This window comes from Anoplopoma fimbria, chromosome 19 (assembly GCF_027596085.1).
Source record: "Anoplopoma fimbria isolate UVic2021 breed Golden Eagle Sablefish chromosome 19, Afim_UVic_2022, whole genome shotgun sequence".
In the NCBI taxonomy this organism is placed as follows: Eukaryota; Metazoa; Chordata; class Actinopteri; order Perciformes; family Anoplopomatidae; genus Anoplopoma; species Anoplopoma fimbria.
The window spans coordinates 11934780-11960852 of NC_072467.1; the positions used below are offsets into that span (position 1 = coordinate 11934780).

Sequence of the window (26073 nt, forward strand, 5' to 3'; positions counted from 1 at the left end):
AGACATCTTTCTCTGCACACACTAACTTTACCAAAACACTGGACATCTGACTCAAAATGAAATTATTCTTTCAAAGAATAACTCTTGTTTTCACTTCACAAGGAACATGCAGCCAATCAAAGTACACCAGGTTTCAAAATACTGGCTATTGTGGACATTACAAAAACTGCATAGACTTTTATGTTTCAGTTTTACAGGTATTTGCATGCAAAACATGCAATCCACTGTTTTTTACGCCAAATTTTTTGGTTGGGAACTGTACTGTATATCCACATGTAATGTTCACATTCAAAAGCATTCCAGTAAAAAAAGCGAATCAGTTTTTTTTTCTTTACTGTTTACTACAGGAGGTATAGTAGAAATACTGTTTACAGTATGATACAACAGAAAACGTTTTACAGTATTGTTTAAAGTTAACAAAATATCCATGAACAAAAAAGCAACAGCAAAAAGCCCAGTAAAAAGGGAGAACTAAAAAAAAGCACAAAATTCCTTTATCTAATCCCTGCGATCTTCAGGGTTAGGCCACAAGTTTTCATCCACATCGCATCTGATGTTATCCAAGGCGATACACCTTGGATAAAACCGCTTGGAATGCCTGATCCACCCTTGACAATCATCAACTGTGTGTCAATTATTCAATTGTTTGTTTATTATCAGCTGAGATGTATTGTTTTAGAACTGATATTACTGTATTACAGAAGCAGAGGTTTTTATACTGTATCTAAGGTTTGGAATATTGTGTTTGCAATTGTGGGATGTTGTGTGTTAACATTTGTAAATAATACAAAAACAATCCATAATTTTGTTTGGAGGTATAGCTTGTCTGTTAAGAAAATGTAAGCATTATATAAATGTGTTCACTGACTGCATATTGTGTGAAAACAACATGAAATGTGTGAATGGTATGGCCACAAAGGACCGATGTTGTGCTAATCGTGTTTAGAGTTTTGAAAATGTGACTACTGTTTAGAAAAACGCTTGTTAGCGACTGAAAAAAACTGTAATGCTGTTGTTCAGTATATGGCGCTAATTGAATTATCAATTGTCATGCAAATCCAAAGAAGAGGAAAAGCCTCGCCCATGTCTTCTATCACGTCCGCAGACCGAATTGAAATACCTGGGAACCCCTCAGCAAAGCACATCATTTTAGAAGACATTGACCAGTGAAAATGAGCGGAAGAGGCAAGGGAGGAAAAGGACTCGGTAAAGGAGGCGCCAAGCGTCACCGTAAAGTCCTCCGTGATAACATCCAGGGCATCACCAAGCCCGCTATCCGCCGTCTGGCTCGCCGCGGTGGAGTGAAGCGTATCTCCGGTCTGATCTACGAGGAGACCCGCGGTGTGTTGAAGGTCTTCCTGGAGAACGTGATCCGTGATGCCGTCACCTACACCGAGCACGCCAAGAGAAAGACCGTGACCGCCATGGATGTGGTGTATGCTCTGAAGAGACAGGGACGCACTCTGTACGGCTTCGGGGGATAAACACTGAACGATCTTTACTATTGAAGAAAAGGCCCTTTTAAGGGCCACCAAATCATTCAATATAAAGAGTCAGTTTTCCCCTAACTACACCATTATTTATGTATATTAGTAGTACTCTAATGTTGTCTACCTATGTTGAACACACTTATTGTAAGTCGCTTTGGAGAAAAGCGTCTGCTAAATGACTAAAGTAATGTACTCCAAGGCAGCATCAGACAGATAATGAAATCCTACATGATAACCTAATCATGTGGTACGCTACCTGTATAAGGTACCTTAAACCGTAAAACTTTTTTAGTCCTACATTCAGTGGATAAAAAACATTTTCTAAATGCTTGTTTTAACCACATTCAGTTTCTTTCACTTCTATGGAAAGATTTCTTTAAATGTCATGAAACAAGCCAGACTCAACTATGAAAGTCTGATCCTGTTTTAGTTTGTTAATTGGAGACACTAATGCTGCGATGTCAGTAATAATTCGGAAGTACTAACCACCGCATTTACCATTCATCTTGTGTCAGCTGACAAATAATTGCCATTTGTGCAGCCCAACAAATGAAGTTCCTTGTATTAGGCCATAGACACCTAGAAAAAAATATGGGTATTTCCAGTGAATGTTTATAACTTGTGCACATTGACAGGAAGCATTCATGAAAATGTATCATCTTTACATAGAATGTAACAAGAGAATAAAATAAACTTTACATGTTAAGTGCATTCAACAAGTGTGTTAACATTGTAATGCAATAAAATATATTGTTTTAACACTGCTATGTTGAACGCTATGTTATGTGAAACTGGTTTTATTAAGCTATTGAATAAATGCTAATATTCGTAACACTGTATAACTCTTTTTTGAAGAAAGTCCAAATGATAATTTCAGTCAGCACTAAAGTTAAATCTCAGCGGAATGCACAGATTATGCCTCTCTGCTGTTTGACACGGATAAAGCATCAATGAAACAGTGTCATTGTAACATTTAAAGCGTGACGTTGCTCTCCCAGTCAGACGGCAATTATTTGTCAGATCATTAATGGTATAACTATTTATATATAAAATGTACTTTTTAGAAGAGGACATGTTTCTTCTCACAGTGTTCAGCTCTGATAGTAATTCTGGCTAAAATGCACCATAAGCTTCGGCCATCATCAGTGTGTTTGCTGCTCCAAGAATAACTTCAGTTTATTAAAAACTGATCAGTGTTAGATAGTTATTTTTACATTGTGATCCCGAACAAACATGTGGACCAGTTGGAAAACAACTTTTGATGGAGCTCTGATACATTTAAATCATTTTAGGAGAGAAATTAGAGGGAAAAGTCGCTCATCAGTGCTGTCCACGGCGGTAAGTAGGTGAGGTTTGGAGGCTCCTCAAACAAAATACAGAGATCATCAGAGCTCTACATGACTTCAATATGAAGAGAAACATGTCCGCTATCGGCTCCCTTCACTGTTAGTCTTCAGTAGTTCTTCCACATTCAGTTTTTCCTCTTTTATGGTGAAGAGAAAACACAAGTGACTCTGCTTTCAGAGTGCACAGAGGAGCCACGAGCTGGGTTGAGTCTCCACGGTTCTCATGGTGTGTTTAAGTGCAGCCCCCTGCTCTGAGCTCTTCAACAGTCAGACAGACTCTCTGTTACCGTGAGGACGAACACATCAACGCTACAAAATGGCAGAAGTAGCTCCAGCTGCAGCTCCCGCTGCGGCCAAAGTAGCCAAGAAGAAGGTGTCCAAGCCGAAGAAGACTGGTCCCAGCGTCGCTGAGCTCATCGTTAAAGCTGTGGCCGCATCCAAGGAGCGGAGCGGCGTGTCTGCGGCCGCCGTCAAGAAGGCTCTGGCCGCCGGAGGATACGATGTGGATAAGAACAACTCCCGGGTCAAGACCGCCATCAAGAACCTGGTGACTAAGGGGACTCTGGTCCAGACCAAGGGGACCGGGGCCTCTGGCTCCTTCAAGATAAGCAAGACGGCTGTCGAGAAACCGGTCAAGAAAGCCGCTCCTAAAGCCAAGAAGCCCGCAGCTAAGAAACCGCAGCGGCCAAAAAGCCCAAAGCAGCGGCAGTAAAGAAACCAGCAGTCGCTAAGAAGTCACCGAAGAAGGCCAAGAAACCCGCAGCGGCCAAGAAACCAACAAAGAGCCCCAAGAAGGCGACCAAGAGCCCCCAAAAAGTAGCAAAGAGTCCCAAGAAGGTGGTCAAAAAGGCCCCCGCACCCAAGAAATCCCCGCTAAGAAGGCTGCCAAGCCCAAAGCAAAGAAAGCAGCACCCAAGAAGAAGTGAGCTGTTATCTCAACAACAAACACTCCGATAAAAGGCTCTTTTAAGAGCCACCCACATCATCTTTAAAGAGCATATTCCTGAAAATGAATATGAGATTCATAAAACAATGTATGGAGGAAAAGTGCATTATAAGATTACTTCACTAATCACAATCTAAACCTATATAGGTGAAAAGGTTAAGAATATTGACCTCAAACTGAATTGATTTACTACATCAATCAGTTTCAGTCCAGTTGAAAGTGAATGTCTGAAAGTTCAGGATGAGATGGAGCAGCACAATTTGCAGCTACTCTTCACATCTAGCCAGTGACCCTAGACAGATGCGTACTTGGCACAATACAACCAGATTTTTAGGCACCTTATTTACATCATACCAATAAGTGCAATCGCAGTAATTGAAACAGACCTACATGAATCCATTGATATCATACTGTTATCACTTTTTTTGACAGGTTTATTTTTTTTATAGGCATACAAACCAGACAACTATTTAATAAATAACCTGAACTCTGATTTTGTGTTCTATACTTTGTGTCATTGTATTGGCATAATGATTGTCTGCATTTGCAAAACAAAGCCACATCCATGAACAGTTATTTACTATTCTATTCTGAATGGGCAGTGTTAATGTGAATATTTGACAAATGTACACAGTAATAACATCTGCTGCTTGTACTCTGTCAATAAGAAGTTTTAGTTGCAACTGACCTGTATGTGTTTAACACCAATTAGCATAACATATTACAAGGTATTGGACCAGGTTTTACTTTCACAACAACTCAAAAACATTAAGTGATTAATCAGCACTTGGACAACAGGAACACGTCTTCTTTAAAGAGCACTTTCCTGTTTAGGTTAAATTATCTTCGATTCAAAATAGATTTAGGAGGAAAATGAGGTATGTATAACAAATTAACAAGTGAAAAAAGGCTATATTCATGTTGGCATAAAATTATATATAATATATAACTCACTGGTTTCACAAAAATTATGTAAATACATCCCCACTTTCCTCTAGTAGTGGTCACTCTACTACCTATTTAACAAACCTTGATATGAAAGCTGTATCAAATGGGTTATTGTCCCTCCAAATATCTCAAACACAGTAAGTGGTTAGATGCCTTAGGAGTTTTTTGACCACCTACATTAAAATGGGCTAAGGGATATAATTTCATTTTTAAAATAATCATGAGTGATTTCATTTGAAAACATCTCAACTGGAGTTTGTCATGGTAAGATGTGTTCATGAAAAGCTACTGTTCAATTTTAGATCCTAAAGTCAACTCTGCCAGCTGGGATTGGCTCAACTGCAATGCTAAGTGGGATAATCAGAAACTAATAATACAGATATACATTCAGAATGATTGATATCATGAAATCAACTTTTTTTTTTTGCCACTACCATAACCTACAAATGAGGATTTTGTAAACTCACCTGTCGACTATCAACAGGTTCATGATCTAAACATGTAGACTTTGAAATTGGTTAGTAAGACAAAGTTGAACCTTTCTGTGCTTAAGATTTTCCACAGATGCTTTAAATTGTTCTGTAGATATCAGCAGAAGACACAATTAGAGATCGCTAAAACACAGGTTGAAAAGCTCTTAAATAGGAAGTAAGAAAAGGATCCCCGGCTTAGTTTCTTTGATATTTATTGTCAACAGCCAGATGCATTTTTCCAGTGCTCTCTGGTTACTACCCATTAAAGACTGAACAAAGAACCATAGTAATCCAGTCAAACAGCCAACAATTAACCAAGTTCTTTAAAAGACAAGATAGCTTCTGATCATATACAGGTTATACTAGTACTCTTGATCTTTCCAGAACTTTTTTAGATTCTTGGAAATAATATTCGCAATTAGTCATGAATAATCTATTGATGCAAACATTGAACTTAACAGGAACCAAAATAGTGACCTCAGTCACCCACCAAGTGCATGTAATGTACAATTATAACGTGTTTGTTACTGGGAGCACTATATATTATATATATATATATATATATATATATATATATATATATATACATATACACACACACACATACACACGTATATGTATGCATGCATACATTACATAAAAATGTTTATCATAAACGCACACTGGTATAGGGAAATCTCTTCAGAAGAAGTGTGTGGCTCTTAAAAGAGCCTTTGTGTTGTTGGTCTACATCAGGTTTATCAGGTTTACTTGGAGCTCGTGTACTTGGTCACGGCCTTGGTTCCCTCAGACACGGCGTGCTTCGCCAGCTCACCGGGCAGCAGCAGGCGGACAGCGGTCTGGATCTCCCTGGAGGTGATGGTGGAGCGCTTGTTGTAGTGAGCCAGACGAGAGGCCTCACCGGCGATGCGCTCAAAGATGTCGCTCACGAACGAGTTCATGATGCCCATGGCCTTGGAGGAGATGCCGGTATCAGGGTGGACCTGCTTCATCACTTTGTACACGTAGATGGCGTAGCTCTCCTTCCTGGACTTCCTCCTCTTCTTGCCAGTCTTGCTGACGCTCTTAGCGACGGCTTTCTTGGAGCCCTTCTTGGGCGCTTTAACTGTGGTGTCAGGCATGATATGTCGTATCTTCCTAAAACAGATAATGCCCACATCGCGGTGGACGGTCTATTTATATCAACTCGATGCAAATACGACTGTGCTGTTGCTCTCACAGGATTGGTTGTCATCTCAGCGGGACTGAGCATGCGCCAAAACATGTAACGTTCCCTGCAAGGACAAGAGGTGTAAACAGGGATTTAGTGACTGTCAAGACCAGGATGTAAAGGGAAACAACAGAACTCTACAAGTAGATGGTCAAGAGTTTAGATGCTATGTGTTCGTTGTTGGGATGGACCAGTGGATAAATAAGTACTACGATCTTGTAGTCTATGAAATAGAAGTACCAATACAACAGTGTAGAAATACTCTGTTCTGCAATACTCTGTTTTGCTCAAGTAAAAGTATTTGCATCCAAATATGCCTAAAGTGCTAAAGTTAGCTGCTGTATTGACATATTAGTGTGAAAATCCCATCAGTGTTATATACACAGGTAATGTGGAGCTGCTTTAACTAGCTGACTTTGTTCCTTGGATCGGCTGGTTAGCTTTTGAATTTTTGCCTAGAATCAATAAAGATTTATTCTAATTTACAATAATAAAGCATCATTCATTTATTGATTACATTTTGGATTCTTATTATTGTCTGGACATGTAAAGTCACTAAAGTTATGAAATAAATGTATTGGAGTAAAAAGTACATATCCCATGCTTGTGGTCAACAGTCGGTTGATAAATTACAAAGGCATATTTTTTTATTACTGTAACTGTTTTTTATTATAGTAATTGCTATTAATAAAACTATTGTATTGCTGTACTGCACTGACATTTGGTCTTTATCAATGAAAACCCCTACAAGGACATGCAAAATAAACTACTTAACTTAACCGTTTTAGATATAACTGTTAAATCTTCAGTGTACACTACAGAAATTGTTTGCGTAATAAATACTTAAGTGGCAAAGCAGTACACATCTATTACAGGAGTTACAGATTCCCCCAGGGTGCACTTCTGGTTTTCTGGCTGTTTTCACACTGAAGACCCTTTTTATATCCAACTAAGAAATTATTTTATGTGAGGTTGATCCATCAGTTAAATTTCAGTTTCATATTTTAATATATATCATTACATATTTTAATTTGAAAGCAACATATTGGAAAGATTTGATGTGTCTTCAAGAAAGGGTTGTAGTCACTTCCCATTTCTTTTATGACATTTTTTATCCAGCTTATCTGTTGGACAATTTGGGGGGGCTGGTCAGCATGATGACAGACTGTGGTCTCCGCTGTTGTTGTACAGTCTGATGGCAGTGGGCACAAATGAGCGTCTGAAGCGCTCCGTCCTGCTCTTTGGTAGAATGAGCCGATGGCTGAAAGAGCTGCCCAGCTGCCACAGTTCCTCATGGAGCGGGTGAGAGGGATTGTCCAGGATGGCTCCGAGTTTGGCCTTCATCCTCCTCTCACCCACTGACTCCAGACTGTCCAGCTCCAGACCCACCACAGAGCTGGCTTTCCTCACCAGCTTGTTGAGCTTGTTGGCATCTCCAGTCCTGATGCCACCACCCCAGCACACCACGGCAAAGAAGAGGGCGCTGGCTACCACAGACTGGTAGAATGCATTGCATGCAAGAAAGTATTGGTACGTTTAGGAAATGAACCATGTAATCAGTGCCACAAAATAAGTCTACCTTCTTGTGTGTGAAGAACTGATCCTCTTCTAAGTGCATACTGCACAGAGGTAAATTGTTACATGGGGCCTAGTTCTTTCACCTCAACCACTGCTTCAACCAGTCACCTGAAGGAAATCTGTTTAATGCCATACATTTTGACTCTACGATCCAGAATAATGTGTATATCAACATTTGCACTAACAAGACACCGCATCTGCAGTGTGCATCTGCAAGAAAAATGAAAATTGTAATTACAATGACGTAACCACTAACGTTACTCCAGACCAATGCCACATCCCCATTAACAGCTTTACTGACTCTAATACAGTGCATTACATTAATGCAAATAAAAAAAGTTAGCTTAAAGTTGGTTACATTTACATTTTTATCATGCTTTCAGTGAATAGCTACTATGCATTAGCACACGCAGCCCAATCTTTGATTGACATTAACACAGGTTACCAGTGGGGATCAAGTATCATTAGCATAGCAAACTGTTTTATCATCTAAAGCTGATGCTAGCTAACTTTAGATGGTTATCAAGGTGCATCTGTAATTCATTTAACAGGCTTAAAACTAAATATAAGTTTTTTGCCAAAAAAAATAGCTCTCTCCTTAGATTGTCATTTTACAACCATGGGATACACAATGCCCTGCATTCTGAACTTCACTGATTGCACAATAGCAAACTATGTCCAGGGTGCAACATGTGCACAGATTGAAATCGATTGATGTAACCTGTGCTCGTGTTGGTATATTTTTCGCTTTATAATTTACCAATGTGTTTTTAATAAGTAGGATTTCCATTGCAGACTAAGTAGGTGAAAAGTTTAGTATAACCCTTTACACTACTGCAGATGCACACACAAAACAAGCTTATTAGTTTGAGCCAGTTTGTAGGCAACAGGAGCCTATGTTACGTGATCATTTTGACCAGTGCAGATCTTTGGGATTGATTTTACCAGGTTGGCTCCAAAAACAACCATGTTGATAGAATTTTGATTGATTTAAAGTAACGCCTAATGGTAATGGTTTAGTAAAAGTTAGCGTTGAAACCACACTAGATTCTCAGCAATAGCCCTCTTGTGGTATCCTCTCATAAGTTTAACAACCCCACTGACACAAAATAAAGTACTGGCTTACTTTATAAAAATAAAAAGGTCTGCTCTTTAAGTGAGATATAGGTGGCCCTTAAAAGGACCTTTGTGTTTAAATTAACGGGCAGTTAATATTTATCCCCCGAAGCCGTACAGAGTGCGTCCCTGTCTCTTCAGAGCATACACCACATCCATGGCGGTCACGGTCTTTCTCTTGGCGTGCTCGGTGTAGGTGACGGCATCACGGATCACGTTCTCCAGGAAGACCTTCAACACACCGCGGGTCTCCTCGTAGATCAGACCGGAGATACGCTTCACTCCACCGCGGCGAGCCAGACGGCGGATAGCGGGCTTGGTGATGCCCTGGATGTTATCACGGAGGACTTTACGGTGACGCTTGGCGCCTCCTTTACCGAGTCCTTTTCCTCCCTTGCCTCTTCCGCTCATTTTCACTGGTCAGTGTTGTTCAACTAATGATGGTGCACTGAGGGGTTCCCAGCACTTTAAATCCTGTCTGAGGACGTGATAGAAGACAGAGGCGGGGCCTTTCTTCTTCTTTGGATTTTCATGATTGTGGATAGTTAACTGGGTGCATTAGCTCCACCTACTGAACAAGAGCATTAATCAGCGATGCGTCTCTTTTATCGCTTGCACATTGCTAAAATACAGTATCAAGGACAAATGTCTTGTGGGTCTTTGTAGACATATCAGCAGATATATATTTAGTATTCTGACTGTTGATTAGTCTCTCTGAGTCTTTGTTTTCTCGACTTTCCCCCTGTACTTATTTATCTCTTGTAATCAGTCATGAAGGTGGGAAACATTTACATAATTTACAGTTTTTTTCCATCGCTAACGAGCGCTTACCTATACTTAAAATACTTTTTCTAAACTCTTAACACAGACTTACACCTACAAAACACAATTGGCCAAATAGATCATTTTCTTCTCAAAAGCACATTTTGTTAACTATATACTAACTCTTCATTTCAAAATAGAAGACATCTTTCTCTGCACACACTAACTTTACCAAAACACTGGACATCTGACTCAAAATGAAATTATTCTTTCAAAGAATAACTCTTGTTTTCACTTCACAAGGAACATGCAGCCAATCAAAGTACACCAGGTTTCAAAATACTGGCTATTGTGGACATTACAAAAACTGCATAGACTTTTATGTTTCAGTTTTACAGGTATTTGCATGCAAAACATGCAATCCACTGTTTTTAGGCCAAATTTTTTGGTTGGGAACTGTACTGTATATCCACATGTAACATTCCAGTGAATCAGTATACTGTTTACAGTATAATCATACGACAGCGTCTCTTTTATTTTATTGCATAAGTTTAAAGGTTACTTAAAATATCCATGAACAAAAAAGCAAAAATACAGAGATCTGTGGAGCAGCCAAGACGCTGCTGAAAACCATGAAACTAGGTTCAAGGCTCCAAACCTCCTAAGGCCTAGGGTCACTGTTATACAGATTATCCAGCTGCGCCCCAGAGACGCAGAAAACAACTGCAGGTGTTTTTCACACTATATACCTAACTCAAATGGGTAGATAAAGTTGATAACCTGTGAATTTTCCCTTCAGTATAGACTAATTAAGGTGTGGGACACAGCAAAATCATCTACACTGGAGCCACACGTACAATTAACAACACATTCTTTATAGTTCTGTCAGCTGCATTAACAAACCCATACAAACGTACATAGTAATATAAATATATAGCTGTGGCCACCAGAGAGAGCTGTTGGAGTAGATATGATGTGCAGCTTCATTTACTGCATCTCTTGTTACAAGTTTTTATGCAGGTCTGAGCTCCAAATAACTACAGCTGTGGTTATTTGGAGTAAGGGTTTTTGCTTTAGGCATTTTTTGGCTAAAATCCCATTAATACCGTGTTTTACCTCTGCAGGGCATTTCTGAAACAATGTGTATAAGATAAGATAAAATAATCCTTTATTAGTCCCGCAGCGGGGACATTTGCAGGATCACAGCAGTGGATTTTGAAAACAAGAGACATAAGTAAAAAAAACAACAAGATCAAAACAGGTATAAGCACCTCTGATCTGGAGGTGGTTCCGCTGGCACCATCCTATAAAGTCCTGGTTCAGTCCTCTGTATTCCCTGTCTTCACCGGCCGTGTTGAGGCGGTCGATTGCAGAGTCATTAGCGGAGTTGTGAAATGTTGTACAACTTTATCAACAAGTTGTATCCACTCCTGGCCGGGAAGAAGAAAGCAAAAGGTTTGGGATCTAATTTGCCACTCAAACTATCACAGTGAATAACGCTCAGAGGATTCTGTTTGACTAGATGAGATGCAGGACACATGCTACATCACCTGTTACAACAATTTAATGAAACATATAGATTAACAATTGTAAACCCTTTTAAAGTTTGCTCATTGGTCTAGCGGTATGATTCTCACTTTGAGTGTTAGAGGTCCTGCTTTCTCGGATGAGCCCTCTGCTCTTAACAGCCAGGGTGAAAGGTCACAAATGACAGGACATACGTACATGACGGCCAATAGTCAGTTGCAGCATATTGCATACTGTTTACTAAATTACTAAGGCTAAAAATGAACTACACCACAATACCACAGCCCCAGGAGTGTGAGTCAACACTACGAGGCTGAGAAGTCGGTGTGATGAATTTTTGGTCTCATTTAGCCATCTGTTAGCAATCGCCTTTTCTGCCATATGGTAGACATAAATGTTAAAATATCTTAAGCTTGTGTTAACCACAGACCTTGTTTCATGAGTCTAACCCAAAAAAACATCCAAAAAAAACATATAGACCCCAAGACAAGATAACCAGAAGTGCAAAAATGCTGATTCATTTCCAGGTGTAAGGACTCAATCCTGCAGCACTACTAATATTCCCTTGGGGGTCACAGAAAGAAAAGCTATTGGAAAATTAACTTTTAAGGTCAAAGTGAATAGGCTGCACATTATGAGTGCAAACACATTATATTACATAACAGCTCGTGTCCCTACTTTAATTTGTGTGGTGTTGCCAATTTGTCATGTCCTTTTTGATGAAAATCAACAACAAAGAACGCATCATGTCACATTATTTCTTGGCCAAATGTATGTTATGACGCACCATTTTCTTGACAATGTTCACAGCAAAAGAGAGAACTACACCTTTCATTGCACAATTAGTTTTAGGAGGGAAGCTTCATTCACTGTTGCTCAAAGTGTGGCAGATAAAGACAAACTTTGCTACACCATACCAGTAAAATGGCATTGCAAAACAGACAAGCGTTGGATTGGATTCTAACTGAAAAGGGTGGGTTACGTCAAATGTTTGGGAAACATTGTTGTACATTCATCCCCAATAGCACGCAACCTTCCAATAACACTGCACCTGATGGGACATCTTCTGTTGCAATGGAGAACATTTGGGGGTTGAGGAAGGAGCTCAAAGACAATGCTGGCAAGGGGGGATGGTTATGGGATTGGCTAGACCAAATTATTTGAATATGGGGAGCCGCATTGGTAAAAGCAGGCATAAGTGTATTAATAGTTTTAATTGTAGTTTTTCTATTGGCATGTTGCATCTTACCCATTCTGAGGAGGCAGTGCCAAAGGAGTGTGGAAAGACAGATGGGTGTCATGGCAAATCTCCAACTGGCTCAGATGATGAACATGATGACGACGAGTGAGCGAGGGACAAAGGCCCAGTTCGCTCAAATGGTGATTGGACCACCGGACCTGTTTCCCATTCCGGACTATCTGGAGGACTCAGATGAGATAGAGGAAACAGGACCAGGAGGCATCTCAGCATAAAAACGGGAGCCTGAACTTTGTTGCAAGTACATACATGTCCAAGATCACCACGTCACATGTTTATCATCTGTCCAGGAGGATGAAGTGAACATTTAAAAGAGACACAGCAGTACAACATAGATCAAGGCTGTCAGGTAAAACTGAGTGTGTTACTATGGATTGAATAACTTGCAATCAGATATATCTACAAAGTATATTCACAATTCATATTCATGATTCATATAGTCAATGTACCAGTGTTATAGCCTATACACATTTAACTGAGTTTTGTCATGTATTTCACACTTATTTCACACTCAATATTTTGCATAAACTACAATGTGTGATGTATCAGTTAATGCATGTTTGTAAGCAAAGACAGGTTCACGTCATGCCAGAAAGGTGGTCGCTCGGCGGGGAAGGAGTTTTTTCTTGTAAAGCAACCTGCAGGTTTTTTGCCCTTATATGAAAGTGAACCTTAGTATTGCGCGATGTTATCTGAAATGTTTCTTTAATTCAAATGTTCTGTATTGGTATATAATTAAGCATATACGATTGATATAGTTACTTGGTAGAATCATTCCCAGGTTCAGTGTTTTATGTATAATCACTTGCGTTGTTGTAATGTTTAAAGGGAGGCTCCTGGCTCAATATTCTTGATTAAGATCAAGATTTTCGGGTACATTTCCATCTATCTGATAAAGGTTGTATGAAGTCAGTGTGGGGGTCAAGGGACCGCCAGAGGGGGGATATGTTGAGGAAAATCAATCAATTATACAACTTTATATAACTTGTTATGTTGAACCCCAATAACATGTTTGATGAGATCATCTGTGGGAATGAGGGAGACAAGAGATTCCCATAAACAGGGGTAATGTCCTGCCAAGAAGGTTAAAATGACCTGACATTAAGGAAGCAAACAGGATGCAAGTGAAAGGCCAGATGTGCTTTGTTATGGTCCAATCGACTAGACGTGATTGGCTGAAAGTGATGTAAGGGGGGCGGGATTAAGAGTATATAAAATATGATGAAAGGACTAACATGTTGAATTTTGTTAGAGCTTGTCTGCAATAAAATATCCCCGCTGGTTGCAAACTCCAAGAACTGCGTCTCTTCATTGGTTTTCTGCCACAACAGCCTGTTTCTATGGCCAGGTAGTTCTTTGTTTAGTGTCAGTCACTGTGCTCAAATAATCTGCCTCTATGTACTGTGTTTTTAACACTGCATTTTGCTTTGAGCGTTCCAATTGGTGAAGTTGTTTTGTTTCTTCTTTTATAATTTGATTGACTCTAATGGATGTGTTGTCAGACCGGTCCTGGAGATAGATCAGGGTTTGAAAGTGTTAGGGCCATTTGAGTGTGGGGAATCTTTTTTTTTATTTTAATATATAATGGACATGCTTTCCTCATTAAAAGTTGTTGCAGGTAACGTATTATTGACATTATATTCTCCAGCATTGTACTCTCCAAGTAACAGACAGGTTGTCGTGTTTGGCAGGATTTAACGGATGAAAATGTGTAATTTGTTAAACTGAAAAATAGCACAAAAAATACATACAAAAGTAAGTACCTTTGTCAGAACTAAATAATATATTTAGAGTAGATAAGATTACTGGCATAAACTATGAATTACAACAGTTAATACCATTTACAAAATCACTAATGCTTGTGTAAATTTCAATCTTGATTTTTATCTTTACTGTTGTTGTTCCTAATGTGAAGCTATATGCTTCCCTGTGATCTGGATCGTTCTTAAAAAAGCATTTTCATGTGAACTGTCTGGGCCCGGGTCTGGTAGCACTGTCTAGGTCCAGGTTCTTTTTAGTAGGAGACAGCACAATCAGGTCAACCGCATGAAACAGGAGTTTGATCTGAATGAGATTAGGTGCTGTTGATTTCTCTAGAATGGGGGCCAATTTGTTTATTAATCAGCACCGGCTTTTGGGGGTTTTAGTGCACAGACTAGTTTCTCTTAGTTCCTGCTCATTAATGGGGGAGTCTAGGGGATTCTGATTTCCTTTAATGGCCAATTTTAGGTCTCTTCATTTAATTCACTATTTGGATTTGATCTGGGTCTTGATTACTTGGTAAAGTCTTGAGTGATTGGAAATGGCTGACCCATATGTCTCAGATCTGTATTACCAATTCTACAGATTTGGATTCCTTAAGGTTATTCAATTTTTTCCTAAAATTGAATTTTTGTTTATGGACTCCACAATCAATGTCAGTTTTGCAGAAGGTGGAAGTTAGACAACACCCAATGTGCATGCACGGCCTGTACCTCTGCTGGGCATAGTCCAAGTGCAGAGGCATACAACTTTGTACAGACAGAAAAGTCGTTACGTAACCACATGATAACAGTAATAGCCTGTTGAGTAGCCTTCCCTTATGTAAGGAGCTGTTTTCTGCATAACAGGTGTTTTCCAACATTGAGGCCGGTCCACACTTCAACAAGCAGCGGCAAACAGGTGAGATATATGCTTCATGGAACTAATTCAGCAACATATACACTGATATTTTAGTGGACAATTCAAGCCAAAGCATGTCTGAGTTTATGCCTCTCAAAGTGTGCGACCTGTTTCTGTTTGATGTTCCTGCTCACTTTTCATACAGGTGAGCAAAGTACAACCAGAGGAGGCTGCTCTAGGAACTGAGCTACACTCTTGCACCAAGTCAATCAATTCTTTAGTTCATTCCACCATGTTTGCTTCAGTCATCCTGCTATTGATCTGCGTCGTCTTTCTCATCATTCAACTCAAATCCCGGAGGCCCAAGAACTTTCCACCAGGACCCCTCGTCCTGCCGATACTGGGGAACATTTTGGACCTGAGCCTAGATAACCCCCTGAAGGACTTTGAGAGGGTAAGACATACGCTGAAATGAACAATGTCACTCTCCAATGCATAAACTTGTTATTGCATTAATTTAATCACTATCATTAGTTCATAAAATGTGTCTAAAATGTTTCAATACTAACACTATGGCAACTGTCCTGCTTTTCCTGATATAAATAGTTTTAAAAGTAGCTGTGCCACAGCACTTTGAGATTATGAATTACACCTACTGGCTGCAAGTGTAAAATAAAAACGTGCACTAAAATCTTTGCACTGTAAGATATGTTTTTAGGGTACAGTGTACTCACACCAGGCGACTACTGACATTATCAGTACAGAAGTGACTTCCTATGTACCTTACTACTTGCCTTGGGCCTTGTCTAACCTGCACACAATAAAATACTTGCAAGGAGAATATGAGATCTCCACTGCTGAGATATCAAGGGGATAGTTTTGTGGTGCTCACTGCACCAAAAACAAAGCAACCTCCCTTCACAAGAATCAATGTTAGCGCCACAAACCAAATTTCACGACAGAAATCCAGAAGTTGTGGCTAAAGTCTAAGCAGTTACCTGAACGTTGGTCACTCAATTACCAAAAGTATCTGCATGACTACATACCACAAGCTGCGTCTAGTTAGAGCTGCACCCCTCAGGGCTGAGGTAGACTCCCCAAGGCTGGGTGCAATAGATTCAAACACTCATTTTTAGTTTGTGCAATGAAATCAATTAATATACACTCCACTATGAGTGTCATACTGTCTCATTATTTTTAACTTGCTCTAATGTGCTGTAATTACCCATCTTATTTTGTTTTTACTCTTGTTTAATGTTTGCATTATTTTATGATGCTCTTTCTATATGACATTTCTTTATCTTAATCTGTTTTACCGACTGATGAGGTTGCTCGGGTGTGTCACTTTTTTCCCCCCGTTGCTAGCCAAATTTCCCATTTTACAAGATAAAGACTGAACTAAATGGACAGACATGTTTTTGTGATTTGATTGATTTTCTGCTAGTGATATCCATCTGAAGTTAAATGATACATGTAATTTAAAACACTGACATGTTATCTGGTTCTCTCCCAGCTGAGGAAGACTTATGGAAATGTCTACAGTTTACTTCTCGGCACCAAACCAGCAGTAGTCATCAATGGGATGAAGACCATTAAGGAGGCTTTAGTGACCAAGGGCATTGATTTTGCTGGAAGACCCCAAGACCTGTTTGTCAATGACACCACCCGAAGGAAAGGTAGGACAGACATGATTTCTCAAAGGGCAGTGAATGCATCATCCACCTCGCTGATTATAAAAAAGTAATCCGACATTCTACAGAGTACACTTCATATGTCAGCATTGTATCTCCCATGCATCTTGGAATGGGACATTTCCAGTAGTATTACATATGGTGTTAAAATAATGGTCTTAAGTTTTTATTGCCATTATTATCATCGTAAATGGGAATACGACACATACTGCAGCATGATGGAAAATAGGGAAAAGGGAGAAGCAAGCACCTGGGCTAGAAGTGAAGGTCACCTGTTGACTAGTATCTCCTTGTCGAATTCTCTGGCTCATCGGGGAGCAGCAATTCAGCAATATAACTATATCGATATGATCTTGCCTTCTAGTACAAGTTAAAGTGTGACTCCATTCAACATCTTTGGCAGGGGAAGCACTTTTCTTGCACAACATTAAAAATCGGATGAAATAACTTTTGCTAAGTTTATAATACTATTATTTATCATTATTTACATACAAAATATACAGACAATGTGGAGGTATCAATTGCTCAGTCATTTTTGTGTTGTTGTTCTTGTTGTCAGCAGTCCAACCAGTAAATAAGATACATTCTGATTGGGCTAATAATATGCTGACATGGTACTTCAATGTTTGGCAAATTAGATAGAGTGACAAGCAATGACACTCCAGTATTTATGTAAGAAAGTACCAACGCATCTGCTCAAGACAAATTCAATAAGTTTATAGATCATTAAAAAAATTGAGAGCACTGACGATGCCAATTGAAAAAAAAAATAAAAAAAATAATAATCATGATGATTACAGACATGATCAGACATTTCTATTTTAAGCTCAAACCGTAAACTTTTGTGCCATTACCCCTGTTGTAGGAGTGATTCTAGCAGATTATGGCTCTGGTTGGAAGGATCACCGTCGTTTTGCTCTGATGAACTTGAGGAACTTTGGTATGGGGAAGGATTCCATGGAGGAGAGGATTCATGGAGAGATAAAATACACCCTTGACACGCTGGATAAGAGCATTGGTATGTCCTATGATTGGCAGGGTTTACTTTAATCAGTGACAGTGACATCTGAGCAGCACAAATGCTATTATTTGATAATGCTACAAGGGGGATCTTGATCACACATTTCCATTAATGTCGAATGTTGATTTTTGCTTGTTCATTGATAAATTGTGATGTTTTTATTTTATTTTCATTCTTGAAAATACTGTGTTGCAATTTTTTTTACAGGCAAATCCTTCAGTCCTCTACTTATGTTTCATAATGCATCCTCCAACATCATCTGCCAGGTTCTGTTTGGTAAACGCTACGAGTATGATGAGGAGTTCATCAAAGTGATTGTTCAATGCTTTACTGAGAATGCCAAAATAGCCAACGGACCATGGGCTATGGTGAGTCAAAGGCATGTTTCTGTTACCACCTGCACTTATGGATTGTGTAAATTAGTAAATTGTGGAAATAAAGTAAATGACAGCTGTACCCCAATCGTTACACTCAATATCCTCATTATGAGTCCTAATCATAATGCCAGCCAGGTTCAACCGTATCAAAACAAATGAATACATTTTGTTCATAGTGAATCACCATTAATCAGCAGGAGCATTTCTATACATAAATATTCATGAGGTGCTTTGCATAGACCACTTATGGATGGGATATGATGCAGATCCGCTTGCGCAAACTTCCAAGTTGATTTAGGATTTGCAAAAGAAAATTGCGCACTGGCAGGCGTACGCAACATTTTATGAATACATTTTTTTTTGCCATACGTACATTTCCTAATTAGTACATACGCAAACAATTTCTGTTGTTCCTACACGTTGTGCTGTAAATGAGACCCCTGGTCATTTTGTGTGTTTTTTGGTCATGAACCACAAATTAACTCTTTGACCTGCTGAGACAGGTCGGAAATTGCTCTCCCTGCATTATTTGAAAATATAATGCAATTTTTTCTTACATTGCCCAGAGCCATGCTAAAGGTACTGCTGTATACTTATAGAAGTCAGAATAAACTTTACATCTGTATCCTTACTGTTGATTGTCTGTCCCTCCATCTTTTCATTTATATATCTTCACAGGCAAACTTCACTCACCTTGCCTCACAGATATTCAAGAGTTGTTTTCTAGCTAAGCTCAGAATCTTAGCCGATATGTGAAGATAAAATCATTTGTTGAGAGCAATTTATGCCAGGTTGCAGAATATCGGTGTTTGGTTAAATCAGCTAAATATATATCTATATTTTTTAACAGCTTTATGACTCTTTTCCCATGATTCGAAGCCTGCCGCTGCCCTTCAAGAAGGCCTTTAAGAATGTTGAGGTATGTTAATTGGACCAAGGGATTGAATGTATATATTTCTAATATACACAGAGGCAACCAAAACATGCATTTTTCAATGGAAAAAAGTAGAATACAAATTATGAATGCTTTCATTATTGTTGACTTGAATGTTTTTCAGACTTGTCAGAAACTTGCAATTTCTTTGATGAATGAGCACAAGCAGACAAGAGTCCCTGGAGAGCCACGAGACTTTACTGACTGTTATCTGGATCAGCTGGATAAGGTGAATCATAGAACACAGAAAAGTTGGGGAAATGTTTTGAATTATATATAAATTAATAATGTACTTACAGCTTTACATTTGCATTTACGTTTTCATCATAATCATTGATGACCACTAAGATTTTTTTTTGGGCAAGTTCTGCCCGGTTCCATTTACAGATTTACATGTCATATTTTTTTAATTTTTCAAAAGCAGGACATACAGAGTTACTTTTTGTCATATGTGGGCTCAACAATGAACCACTGCTCAAACTTCAACTGTTATTAGTGTTTTATAGAAAATAAACTTGGCTTAACAGGTTTTATGGTCCAGAACCTCTGATTTTTCTTGCAGGGTAACTCGTTGAAAACTACACATTTACTATTCTTTTGCCTGTGACTCCGGATAAGTTTTTGTGTACGATCAAAACTTTGGCCACCCCTGTTTTAAAACAATCATTCTCCTTACTTTAGGTGGGTGATGATCGTTCCTCCTTTTCAGAAGCACAGCTGACTATGTTCATTCTGGATCTTCACTTTGCTGGGACTGACACTACTTCCAACACCCTGCTTACTGGTTTTCTCTACCTTATGAACTACCCACACGTACAAGGTATGCAAATAATGACTCTACCATTGTCTTGCTATATAAAATTGTATCTATTTGTCCATACATTTTTCATGCAGGAGTACTTTCTATGAAGTAGTTTCAACTACTGGAGCACTAGGTGAAACCAATAGCATTCAACTAATGCTCCAAAAGCACAAGTTTAATGTGGTCAACTAGTGCTTTTTCCTAGGAAGGACTGAGTTGGTCATTTTGAGTAAAGTATCTTTCTCTTAAAAAAACATCTTTGGTTGATCTTAATAGTAATGATTAGAGTCCATCTGATAAGTCAGTCATTGAAGATATATCGGTGTCATTGTGTTTGTCAGCCGGTAATTCACAAGAAAAATTGCAGTTATGGCAAAGATAGGTTTCAAACCATGCTTTGGTTTAAGATAAGATAATCCTTTATTATTATATAATGCAGAGTCGTCAGAGAACTTTGCAAGTGGCAGTTAGCAGAGTTGTATTTGTTTGCCAACAACAATAGCGAAAAGTTTGTTTTTCAAATGGTAAATGTCCTGCCCAGTATATTTCTTGGTCAAAAGATAAAGAAGCTATATCAAAAACTTTAATTTGTTAAAAGAAAAATGTTATGGGTTGTGAAAGACCATTAACATTAACCGATATATCATTGTTGGATTTTTAAACTGTCAAAGTAATGTCTGTATTGTTCCAGCTAAAGCAGAGATACCTACTTGCAGTGAGCACACATATCGTCAATTAATGATAGTAACCTTATTCAGCTTCCCCTGATAAATTTAACTGAAGACTGTCATTTCCACCTGTGGAATCAACTTTTGCTTCCAAAAAATGAATGAGAGGCCTGTTAGGTCTTAAGTTGGAAAAGGCCATTTCCATCGTTTCCTTACTTTATTTACTTTATTTATCAGGGACAACAAACACAAGGGTTAATTTACTTCCACCCTTGCATAGGTTTACCTTTCATCCACTCTCAATCATATTGTTCATAGTGTTTTTGTCTTCACATTTCAATTGGATAACAAATTATTTTTATCTTTGCTGTTCCTCTCAGAGCGTTGTCAGCAGGAGATAGATGAGGTGTTGGAAGGGAAGGATCAGGCCAGTTTTGAGGACAGAAACAACATGCCTTACATGCAGGTAAATTATTTTTCTTATAAATGGTTTGATATTTGTGTACACATGGGTCTGAGTAGCATATTTGTTAGAATTTACATTAATTTTGAACCAAAATCTTTTATCCTCTAGGCTGTGATCCATGAAGTGCAGAGGGTAGCAAACACTGTTCCACTCAGCGTCTTCCACTGTACGACTAAAGACACAGAGCTCATGGGGTATTCCATCCCCAAGGTAAGAAGAAACTGGTCTTATCTATACTGTCATTATTGTCAAAAACTATTTAAGTGTTCTCTGCAGGGAATGTGATATCTCTGCAGATTATGATTCACATTTGATATGACTGAGTTTAGGAAACAGTCTCTAAGGTTACAGATTTCCCAAACAGATTACCATAATGTTTGTACCATACGTAAATAATGGGTATCCTCATTACCTTACTTAGGTAGCTTACGTAAATCTTAACCTCTTGAAAATGTTTTCTGCTTTCCTCTATATGCTTTCCTCTTTTGCTTTATTTTCTCCACAGGGTACGCTGATCATCCCTAACCTGACGTCAGTGCTGAATGAGGAGGGACAATGGAAATACCCCAATGAATTCAACCCTGACAACTTCCTCAATGACCAGGGAGAGTTTGTCAAACCAGAGGCCTTCATGCCTTTCTCCGCAGGTACGTGCCATTCTAGTCAAGTCAAGTCAAGTCATCAAGTTTATTCATATAGCCCAATATCACAAGTCACACAATTTTGCCTCAGGTGGCTTTACAATCTGTACAATATGCAACACCCTCTGTCTTTGGACCCTCACATTTGATAAGGAATAATTTATTTTAAAAAATCCTTTAATGGGCAATAAAAAAATCCTTCCAAGGCAAGCCTGAAACAGCCCTTACTATAAGGGCTGACTTAAGCCTACTCTTAAATGTGGAGAGGGTGTCTGCCTCCCGGACTGAAACTGGAAGCTGGTTTCACCATAGTGGAGCTTGATAATTGAAGGCTCTGTCTCGCGTTCTACTTTTGGAGACTCTAGGATCCACAAGTAACCCTGTTTTCTGAGAGCACAGTGTTTTAGTGGCGAGAAGAGGAGACGGAGTAGTGGGGGTATGAGAGCATAAAAAACAAACAACATGCATAGAGAGGGTGGGTTAAATCAAACATTTGTAGATGACGATGAGATCCTTTTTTTTATGTCTCAGGTCCTCGTATGTGTCTCGGAGAGGGTCTGGCTCGCATGGAGCTTTTCCTCATCATGGTGACGCTGCTGAGGAAGTTTAAATTCATCTGGCCTGAGGATGCTGGAGAGCCAGACTTCACTCCAGTCTATGGGGTCACTCTGACTCCCAAACCTTATCGCATGAAAGTCCAACTTAGGGCAATGCAGTAAGCACAGAATTAATGGATGGTTTCGACCAACCAGCCAACAACATGTTGAGCTACCTATCATGTGGCCTTCACTGTAAGCAATGCTTCCACCAAACAAACTATTAGCCTCATGAACCTCACATACATTATTAAATTAATAAAACATACACTACTTTCAATAAAAGCATCTGCTAATGCTATGAGCTTAAACATGTTAAGCTATGACATGCTTTGATAAGTTTACTTACCAATAACCTAAAATGGCACACTTTTATATACGTAGTGTTTACTACCTATGACATGCTTTGATATGTAATTGTTTTATATGGGATTGATATGATTGGGGCTTTCAGCAAAAATATGTTTTAAGTCTGAGGTAAGATTTCTTGCAATAGATGATGCTTTTATGAGTTAAAGAATAAACTGCAATATTAACTAATCTGTCTTCTCAACGTATCTGTTTTTGTTGCTAGAGTTTCAATACCAAATTGCAAAAAATAAATAAATACTGTACAATTGCATAGTGGAGTGACTCTAAGGCTGCTCTAATGGATTGCATTATGTTGCAAAGGTATATCTAATGGAAGTATTTCAGTACATTTAACTTGTATTTTTGAGACAAGCACAAAGCTTGGCAATAAGTGCAATATTTTGTCTCTTCTTTCTGGTGTTTTGGCTTTCTTTACAAGTCAAATATATGTAAAAGAGACTAAAATTCTGCTGGTTTAACCATAGACTGTAAAAAGTAAGCAGTATGTACAGCACAAATGTTTAAGTGTGTTAAAGGTTGTATTTTGAGTTATAATAACTTCTGCCTTGTATCTATTCATCATTATGGTATGGACATTTAGAATGGTTTGTCTTAGCAACACAATATATTTTTGATTTCTCTGTCCATTTAAATTGGCTCCTTCAAGTGGACAGAATTTGGTAATGGAATTAAGATACACAGTGATTTTGAACATTAAAACCATATAATGTATATATTTAGATGTATATAACATAATATATATTTAGTTCGAGGAGAAGGCATCCATCTCTCTCTGACTTAGGCTTAGATATTCATTTTGGCCCCTAAGGGCAATTCTTACTGTAGTTCAAGAAGCAACCTAAGCAGTTGTTTTCTGTCAGTTTGTGATCTTTTTTTCTTTTCTGTTTTTGGTCATTTTGTTTCTCTTTGGGGTTGTTTTTGGTCATTTTGTGGGTTTGTCACTTTGTGGTTGTTTTGATTGTGTCTCTTTAGTCGTGTCTCAAAAGCAGCACTGAACCAGAAAGTTCTCTTCAGTTTTATCATTAAAGGAATCCATATGTTTTGTTAATAATAATAATAATAATTAAGCCTTTATTAGTCCCACAATGGGGAAATTATTTCTCTGCATTTAACCCATCCCGGAGGAGCAGTGGGCTGCAATGAATGAACTTGGGGTTAGGTGTCTTGCTCAAGGACACCTCGGCATGTTGCCGGTAGAGGGGTTTGAACCACCAACCTTGTGGTTATGGGACAAGCGCTCTACCTCATGTGCCACAGCCGCCTATGAAATATGAAATGATGTCTAAAATGAATACCTATGTTGAATACACTTCCTGTAAGTCGCTTTGGATAAAAGCGTCTGCTAAATGACTGTAATGTAATGTAATGTAAAAGATCTACTGATACTGAAGCAGTTTGAGAGAGACCACGCTTGTTATACTGTCCATGTCAGTGGAGTTGTCATAGATGTCCTATTTGTAAGAGCACTACATTTACCTGAAAATGCTTAGGCTTAAGAATGAAGTGTTTTTTTCTAACAGTATCTTTAGTTTAATCACATATAGGACTGAGAATTAAGGCATGTACAGCGAGGAACATTTGGCACTAAAGTTTGATTTGCTTTATCAGTCAGTAATAACTGTGATTCGACTCTGATCTACTGGTTGATTACAGATCTTCAGGTTAAATTAGTCCAATAACACTGCAGGTCACATGACTCCGTCGTTATACTCTTGGCGGCTGTTTTGCCAAAAATTTCCCCCCGGGCCCTCGACCCATCCCCATCTTTGGAAATGTGCTGCAGCTCAATCTGGAGAGCCCTATTGCCGATCTGGAGAAGGTAGATAGATAGAGAAGTTAAATAATGTTTCCAAAAGAAAATACTTGCTTACTATATTTATCCATAATAAATTCATGTCCTGGTGGATTTTGTTAGATTTCATAACCATAATGGAGCTGAGCTCTTTACCCTAAATGACCCAAGATATTAATTTAAAGGGATTTGTTCTGGCATATTCTGCAATTATTTAACAGTGTTGAAATCCCCCCCAAAAAAGTTATTTAAAGTGAGTTAGTTAAAAAATATCTATCAAAGTGGTGATATCTTGCTTAAAATAAGGGCTTATCCCACTGCCACACCCACTCCTACTTATAATTACCTGTTCATACTTGAACAATAAACTGGACTGGACAAATCACACAAATGCACTGTACAAAAAGGGTCAGAGCAGACTCTATCTGCTGAGGAGACTGAGGTCCTTTGGAGTGCAGGGAGCACTCCTGAGGACTTTTTTCAACTCCGTGGTGGCATCAGCCATCTTTTATGGAGTGGTCTGCTGGAGCAGCAGCATCTCAGCAGCAGACAAGAAGAGACTGAATAAACTTGTGAGGAAGGCCAGCAGTGTGCTGGGGTGTCCATTGGACACGGTGGAGGTGGTGGGAGACAGGAGGGTGATGGCCAAGCTGTCATCCCTGATGAACAACACCTCCCACCCCATGCAGGACGCCCTGGCAGCTCTGTGCAGCTCCTTCAGCCACCGGCTGCTTCACCCCCGGTGTGTGAAGGAGAGGTACCGCAGGTCCTTCCTTCCTGCTGCTGTCAGGTTACACAACCAGCTCTGCTCCCAGCAGACCACATGACAATAAAAACACTGTGCAATAATGGTTAATATAGTTTTTTTTTTCTGTCTGTAAATATTATATTTCAGTTATTGTGTTTTTCTACTGTTTTTATTGCTTATTTATAATACTTGTTTTTATTTTATTTTTATTTTTATTTTCATTTTTATTTTTATCTTGTCTTCTTTACTATGTCTCTTGTGTGCACTTTAACTCTATGCTGCTGTAAGCCGACTAATAAAGGATTATCTTATCTTATCTTATCTTATAATTTATTACTTGGGTTGATGATTGCACTAAATAAAGCTTATTCACCTAAGTTTCAGTAAGTCTAATATACTGAGTCACTGTGTCCCCAGCAGGCCCAGCGCTATGGTAACGTCTACAGCCATTTCATGTCCGAGGCCTGCGTCATCATCAATGGGCTGCAGGCCTTGAAAGAAGCCCTGGGCAACAAAGCTGCTGACTTCTCTGGCAGACCACAAGACCTCATGGTTAATCATGCTGTACAAGTTAAGCTACAGAGCAAGTTTGGGCTTTGGTCTGCAGACTCATTTTTCAATTCCACTGTATACCATACACACATTTATTAAGACAGAACATATGGAAAAACAACTCTTTTCCCAGAGAAATAACTACCAACTAATGACTT

The 26073-nt window shown here is 38.9% G+C and overlaps 4 protein-coding genes and 1 pseudogene across 4 annotated transcripts; 3 read left to right on the plus strand and 2 right to left on the minus strand.

Annotated features, from left to right (window-relative positions):
* The first annotated feature begins 1159 nt into the window (after positions 1-1159).
* On the plus strand, positions 1160-2183 carry LOC129108512 (histone H4). Its single transcript, XM_054620355.1, has one exon. The coding sequence runs from the start codon at positions 1173-1175 to the stop codon at positions 1482-1484; it is 312 nt and encodes a 103-aa protein (XP_054476330.1). The 5' UTR covers positions 1160-1172; the 3' UTR covers positions 1485-2183.
* Positions 2184-3033: 850 nt separating this feature from the next.
* LOC129108491 (histone H1-like) lies at positions 3034-3834 on the plus strand (annotated as a pseudogene).
* A 2010-nt stretch (positions 3835-5844) lies between these two features.
* Positions 5845-6335, minus strand: LOC129108509 (histone H2B 1.2-like). Its single transcript, XM_054620352.1, has one exon. The coding sequence runs from the start codon at positions 6322-6324 to the stop codon at positions 5950-5952; it is 375 nt and encodes a 124-aa protein (XP_054476327.1). The 5' UTR covers positions 6325-6335; the 3' UTR covers positions 5845-5949.
* Positions 6336-9157: 2822 nt separating this feature from the next.
* Positions 9158-9530, minus strand: LOC129108515 (histone H4). The gene has a single exon (XM_054620358.1). It carries the CDS (start codon positions 9516-9518, stop codon positions 9207-9209), a length of 312 nt encoding a protein of 103 aa, XP_054476333.1. The 5' UTR covers positions 9519-9530; the 3' UTR covers positions 9158-9206.
* A 5682-nt stretch (positions 9531-15212) lies between these two features.
* Positions 15213-23041, plus strand: LOC129108471 (cytochrome P450 2F2-like). Its single transcript, XM_054620304.1, has 12 exons — positions 15213-15315; positions 15461-15709; positions 16769-16931; positions 17812-17964; positions 18175-18335; positions 19195-19263; positions 19403-19507; positions 19960-20098; positions 21129-21214; positions 21323-21424; positions 21720-21861; positions 22387-23041. Exons 2-12 carry the CDS (start codon positions 15548-15550, stop codon positions 22572-22574), a joined length of 1470 nt encoding a protein of 489 aa, XP_054476279.1. The 5' UTR covers positions 15213-15315; positions 15461-15547; the 3' UTR covers positions 22575-23041.
* The last annotated feature ends 3032 nt before the right edge of the window (positions 23042-26073 follow it).

Excerpts from the sequence above, each read along its gene's own strand:
- LOC129108512 (XM_054620355.1), top strand. The coding sequence starts at position 1,173 with ATGAGCGGAAGAGGCAAGGGAGGAAAAGGACTCGGTAAAGGAGGCGCC.
- LOC129108509 (XM_054620352.1), bottom strand. The coding sequence starts at position 6,324 with ATGCCTGACACCACAGTTAAAGCGCCCAAGAAGGGCTCCAAGAAAGCC.
- LOC129108515 (XM_054620358.1), bottom strand. The coding sequence starts at position 9,518 with ATGAGCGGAAGAGGCAAGGGAGGAAAAGGACTCGGTAAAGGAGGCGCC.
- LOC129108471 (XM_054620304.1), top strand. The coding sequence starts at position 15,548 with ATGTTTGCTTCAGTCATCCTGCTATTGATCTGCGTCGTCTTTCTCATC. Across the intron at positions 18,336-19,194 it reads CCAACGGACCATGGGCTATG|CTTTATGACTCTTTTCCCAT; the intron begins GTGAGTCAAAGG and ends ATTTTTTAACAG. Across the intron at positions 21,862-22,386 it reads CTTCATGCCTTTCTCCGCAG|GTCCTCGTATGTGTCTCGGA; the intron begins GTACGTGCCATT and ends TTTATGTCTCAG.